The sequence below is a fragment of the Salvia miltiorrhiza genome, chromosome 1, assembly GCF_028751815.1.
Source record: "Salvia miltiorrhiza cultivar Shanhuang (shh) chromosome 1, IMPLAD_Smil_shh, whole genome shotgun sequence".
NCBI lineage: Eukaryota > Viridiplantae > Streptophyta > Magnoliopsida > Lamiales > Lamiaceae > Salvia > Salvia miltiorrhiza.
In genome coordinates this window covers 16,187,674-16,194,209 of record NC_080387.1, presented here as the reverse complement: position 1 = coordinate 16,194,209, position 6,536 = coordinate 16,187,674, and the positions used below count along the sequence as shown (strand labels likewise).

At 43.5% G+C, this 6,536-nt stretch overlaps 1 protein-coding gene across 1 annotated transcript; it reads left to right on the top strand.

The window, feature by feature from the left end:
- The first annotated feature begins 3,777 nt into the window (after window positions 1-3,777).
- Window positions 3,778-5,687, top strand: LOC131006744 (cytochrome P450 86A1-like). The gene has a single exon (XM_057933868.1). It carries the CDS (start codon window positions 3,940-3,942, stop codon window positions 5,500-5,502), a length of 1,563 nt encoding a protein of 520 aa, XP_057789851.1. The 5' UTR covers window positions 3,778-3,939; the 3' UTR covers window positions 5,503-5,687.
- The last annotated feature ends 849 nt before the right edge of the window (window positions 5,688-6,536 follow it).

Sequence of the window (6,536 nt, the reverse complement as noted above, 5' to 3'; positions counted from 1 at the left end):
TAATCTTAGCCCAAAAAGGCAATTTAATCGGCCAAAATGATGAATTAAACTGGCCCAACGAAATATAAATGGGACTAGAATAATAGCCCATCATAAAATATGCATCAGCCCAACTCCTTAATTAAATCGAGCCCAATAGAATTAATGAGAAGGGCCAATTAAATAAAAGACTGGCCCAGTTCGAATTTAATGAAAGCCCAATCAATTAAATTGGAAGCTCAATTCCTTTAGAATAAAACAAACCCAAGCTCAAATAATTCGGCCCAAATAATATGGATAAAGGCCCAATTCGAATTTAGATGTGAAGCCCAAGTCATTAAAAATAACATCAAGCCCAGCTTAAAATAATTCGGCCCACAATAAATTAAAAGGAAAAGCCCAATTTCCTTAAAATAAACAAGCTCAAATTCGGCCCAAACATAGCCCAACTAAAAAAAAACAAAAGCCCAAACCTCTCTCTCTTTACTCAACTCTCGGTCCTTCTTTTTTTTCTCACCCACACAATTTCAAAACTCTCTCTCTCTCAAAGAAACACACACACACAGACGCACGTTTCGGTTCTCTCTCTCTCTCTCTCGATCCGTCTCCAGCCGAGGCAGGCGCCCCTCAAAATTCGGTCGGTTCCACCTTCTCCGGCGGTCCAGCCATCGTCCGCTATCACCGGCGTCGACCTTCTACACGTCTAGCCCAACGCCCCCTTTTCTCTTCATCGCAGAGCCCTAAATCGGACCATGGATCTGAAATATCATCGTTGCCGCTGCTGCTACTCTTTCGTCCGAAATCCAGCGATTCAATCGGCGCCGATCGTTCTCTCTCTCGGCCAAGATCTGATCGGCTTCGGCTGCCGACGCGTCAACCTCAACGTCGTTCTTCCTTTCGAAATGAGCCCCAGCTCTCCGCTCTTATTCTCTCACAGAAAGACCCAGGTGATTTTCCCTTTTCAAACCCGAGCCCTAGCTTTTCTTCATTAGAAATCGCCGTCGCCACTCTGCAATTTCCGGCGAACAGCTGGCGTCTCGTTCGTGGCTGCGTCGGGCTGTTCTTCTCAACCCAATGAAGGGGCAGCAGAAGCCCTAATTTTCCTCTCCGATTTTGAACCACCTCTCCCTCTCTCCCCGCTCAGCGCCGCGGCGTTCTGTAAATCCGGCGATTTACAGTCGCCGTCCAGTTCTCTGTCCGTCAATCGGTGAACCGACGTCGTCTCGGTCCCGGTGTCCGGCAGTCCGCCACCACTCAACCTAAAGCTAAGTTTCGAATCTCCGTCTCCCTTCTTTTCGTCGTGTGGTTGAGTTTCAATATGAGTATAGATTTCCTCGAGTAAGAATCTAGTACTTAGCACTCTATGTGTGTGAGCATGCTATAGCAAGTCTATAATCGATTCATGAGCTAAGGTGTTCTCTTTTCCATTTGCGTGTGAAGCATAATGACGTTCTATGCATAATTGATCATGCTTGAGGATGCTAGATGCGTATGTTGAGAGGGTGACTGAGATAGTGTAAATACCTTGATGTATAAAAGTTGGTTGTCTGTTGTTGCTGAGTTATATGAACTGGAACGACTAAACTGAATAGATCGAATTGTTCCTTTAAATAACTGTAAGATATAATTGGAAAGAGATGATGAATCAAGGCTACTCTTACCTTAAAGTTTGGCAGAGAAATGAATGAATGTTTTAACTTGCTTTTCGGATACGGCGTGTCGAATGAACTGGAATCTGAAATTGGTGTTGTTGTTTCAGTAATTGCAGGTGAACTAATCAAGGAAAGAAAGCATTGAAGCCAAGCCTTACCTTGAAAGCTTCGTCCGAAATGAGCTGGGGTTGTTCTTTGGTACTTTGTGAATGAAAATTTGCATATGTTGGGTGATTAGCATTAATAGAGGATTGGCGTTTCATACTTGAGTGTGGTGGGGAAGGGAGTGTAGTGGTGGGGATAGTATAAAGGAGTGGAGTTGGTGGAGTGGAGTTGGTGGTTTAAGAGGTGGGGAGCAAAGCTTGGTGGACAGCCCACTTATTTCTTTCTACTAGCTTTACACTTTTATGCAAAGAGTTAGTGGCTGAGTAAGCCACGTAGAGTCTACAGCTTTTGTAATATACTAGACGATTTTTCCCAAGCTGGGAACTAGACTGTAATCTGTGAACTGTAAATAAATACTGGCTTCGATTTTAAATCATCGCATTTCTGTATCTGCTTGATATCTTTTTCCTTGCCTGCTAACTTAATAAACTGTAATATAACTTAAATTAAATCCGTAGATTTAATCTGCGTTGCAGTCGGAATAATTCCTCGACTTCTAGTAGCACTAATAAAATATAACTGCTTCTGTTTCTCGTTTAATAAATAACATGACTTTGCTAAGTTAGTTATAACTTGGAAATAATAATTATTGAATGGCTCAATAATCCTCGTCGCGTTTTTCTCATACGTTATAAAAGTATAAAGCTAAAATAATAACTTCGTTTCTGATAAAAAAAAATCAGAACCATAAACTGGATTTATTTATAAAAATTGCATTTACTAGTTTTAATCATAATTAAAAGAGCGGGCTACTACAGTTTTTCACCCTAAGACTATAAATAGGTCCTCTTTTGACCTATCTAGGGTTCCCAACTTTAGTTTTTCAGTTCCCAACATTCACATTTCAGTTTTATAGCTTTAGAATATTTTAGCTTTCCAGTTTTCAAGGCTTGGATCAAGATTGAAGATTCAAGCCGCTACAATCGTTTTAATTCGGTTTTTATACAATTTGTTTTTACAATTGCGTTCAATTTAATTATGTTTATGTTTGATTTAATTATGTCTGGCTAGTTCTTTTATTCTGAACCTAGGGTTTGTATATAGCTGATTGATTATGTGTTTTTGATTTATTGATATCAATTTGCCTTCCAACTTATGATTCATGATTTCTGGTGCCTGTTCTCTTGTGAATTATCTGATCAATGATTTACATGTTTAGCTGTTCAATTTGAGTCTTGAATGCGATAATTGTTCAGCCGATTCAGGAATGCATGATATAGTGTTAGCCTTGAGTCTTGAATGCGATAGGTGAAGCTATAGGAAGCTATTCTTTATGTGCTATTGGGAGTTAATTTATTCCTTGGAGTCTTGAATGTGAAAAGGGATTAATTAATCTACGTTCACAGGTGGTCGTTAGAGACGCTTGTGGATAGTATAGTGATCTTTCATCAGGGTTGGATTAAAATTGGTAATTGAATCAATAGGTTAAATGCATGTAGTTGATTGGTGAAAATACATCCCTAGGGTCAAAGCTTTCTTTATATTTGAGTTAATTATCATAGTTTTTATGCTCGTTAGATTTATTTAGTTAATCTTAGTTCAATATTCACCTTCATAATCGTTTTACTTGCATATTGTGAGAGTCTGTGTAGGAGATAGTTATAGCAATTTCGTGTTACAGTCTCTATGGATACGATACTCTGCTTGCTATTTGCGTACTACAATTACACTGTTTAGTTGCAGTTATTTGTTGCTATAAAAATAGTGATCAAGAACCCTTGACAGCATAGCGATACAGACCAAGGGCCGAGTTTCGTTAAAACCCTATTATAGGCTCCCTCCATAAATATAGGCTATGAATATTGCGTCACTCATATTGGATTATTCGGTCAGAGGGAGCGAAAATATAGTAAAAGAAAAAGAAGAGTAAATCAGACCACACGTGTCGATAATTTACGATTCATCTCTGTGAAATGATGAAAACACGGGAGTTTCGTATGGAATGAAAATCATCAAAATAAGATACTATCAAACCAAACACATATCGACCCCAAATCTTCTCCTTCATCCCCTAAAATTTTCCCAACAACTCTCTCCTAATCTTCTCTTTTATCACAACTTTCTAGATATAACCTTCCACATTCATTTCCCAATTTCGTACTCTTTTACTAATAATTATCACTAATAATTCTCTAGAAAACTCATGGAAACTGTACTACTCTTCTTCACCTTAGCAGCCGCCACATCGGCCTATCTCCTATGGTTCTCCCTCCTCGCCCGCAAACTCACCGGCCCGACCGCGTGGCCGCTGGTCGGCAGCCTCCCGTACCTCTACTTGAACCGGCGGCGGATCCATGACTGGATCTCCGGCAACCTCCAAACCACCGGAGGCGCCGCCACGTACCAAACCTGCACCATTGCCATCCCCTTCCTGGCCAAAAAGCAAGGCTTCTACACCGTGACATGCCACCCGAAAAACATCGAGCACATCCTCCGAACCCGGTTCGACAACTACCCGAAGGGGCCGACGTGGCAGACCGCCTTCCACGACCTTCTAGGGCAAGGCATATTCAACAGCGACGGCGAGACGTGGCTCATACAGCGCAAGACCGCCGCCCTCGAGTTCACCACCCGCACCCTCCGCCAGGCCATGAACCGCTGGGTGAACCGGACGGTCCGAACCCGGCTCTGGGTCATCCTCGAGAAGGCCGCCCTGGACCGGACCCCGGTCGACCTGCAGGACCTGCTGCTCCGCCTCACCTTCGACAACATCTGCGGCCTCACGTTTGGGAAAGACCCGGAGACACTGTCCCCGGGCCTCCCGGAGAATCCCTTCGCCGTGGCCTTCGACTCCGCCACGGAGGCCACGCTGCAGCGGCTGCTGTACCCCGGCTTCCTGTGGCGGGTGAAGAACTTCTTGGACGTCGGGGCGGAGAAGAGGCTGCGGAAGAGCCTGCAGATCGTGGAGGAGTACATGAGCGGCGCGCTCGAGGCGAGGAAGGAGGCGCCGTCGGACGACCTGCTGTCGCGGTTCATGAAGAAGAGAGACGCCGACGGGAATCCCTTTCCGAGCTCGGTGCTCAAGCGGATCGCGCTCAACTTCGTTCTGGCGGGAAGGGACACGTCATCGGTGGCGCTCAGCTGGTTCTTCTGGATGGTGATGAGCACGCGCCGCGTCGAGGAGAGGATCGTGGAGGAGATCTCCGCGGTCCTCGCCGAGAGCCGCGGCGCCCACGTGGGGAAGTGGGTCGAGGAGCCGCTGACGTTCGATGAGGCTGACCGGCTGGTGTATCTGAAGGCGGCGCTGGCGGAGACGCTGCGCTTGTATCCGTCGGTGCCGGAGGATTTCAAGTACGTGGTGGCGGATGATGTTTTGCCCGACGGGAGCGTGGTGCCGGCGGGGTCCACGGTGACTTATTCGATATACTCGATGGGGAGGATGGGGAGTGTTTGGGGGGAGGACTGCGAGGACTTCAGGCCGGAGAGGTGGCTGTCGCCGGCCGGGGATAGCTTCCAGCCGCCCAAGGACGGGTACAGGTTTGTGGCGTTTAACGGCGGCCCGCGGACGTGCTTGGGGAAGGACTTGGCTTACTTGCAGATGAAGGCGGTGGCGGCCGCCGTGCTGCTCCGGTACCGGCTGACGCTGCAGCCGGGGCACCGGGTGGAGCAGAAGATGTCTTTGACTCTGTTCATGAGGAATGGGCTGAGGGTGTACTTGAAGCCGCGGGACCTGGTGGCGCCGCCGAAAGCCGCCGTGTCTGCGTAAGTGAGAGGGGAGAAGTGGTCGTTTCAAGTTTCTTGAGTTTTTTTTCACATATATAAGTTTGGGTGTATACTACGTCTGTTGTATGAATATGTGTTCATTTAAGTGTTAGAATGAATGATATATAACATCATTTATTGGAAAAGTTTACATCAATAATAGAGAGTATATATGTTGCTCGTGTCTAATTAATTTCTTTGCCAAGCGCACCAACACCATGCATGCATCTGCATTCTAAGCTTTAAAATATTAAATAAAAATTTAAAACATAGTCCCTCAATCTCCCAAAATTTAAAATTCTTCTCACACTCTAGGTGTCCCGTTGCCTTAGTAAAAAATGGTAACGGGCCTAATGGGTTTTTAAAATAAATACCTTTACTCTAATGAATATCGAATCGAATATATATATAGATATATATAAACAGATATGCAGAATATAAAATGACCATCCTAACCTTAATGCAATAAATCAGACGAAAATTATAATATTAATCAGTCAAATCAAGACCGTTGGATATTCTAGAATCAACGCACAGGATTTGATCTTTTTTCTTTATCTAAGGAAGTGGTTTCCATTGAACTCTCTCATATATATATATAGGGGACGGTTATTCAATAAATCACCCTTATTTTAAGAATTACGAACCAACAAAAATGCATGAATTTTATGTATAACACGCATGAATAAACTGTATAAAGGCATGAATTGCAAAAAATAATTTTTTGCTACCTTTGGGATTCGAACTCAGGACCATGAATTTATCCAACAAGGTGATGAATCAACCGTAGATCTTGATGATCTAAGGGCTGAAAATGGTTCCTAATTTATATTTTAAGAAGCGTTCTTATTTTAGCCTTCCCCTATATATATATATATATATATATATATATATATATATATATATATAGGGAGCGGTTATTCAATAAACCACCCTTATTTTAAAAATTACGAACCAGTAAAAATGCATGAATTTTATGTATGACACGCATGAATAAACTGTATAAAGGTACGAATTGCGAAAAATAATTTTTTGCTA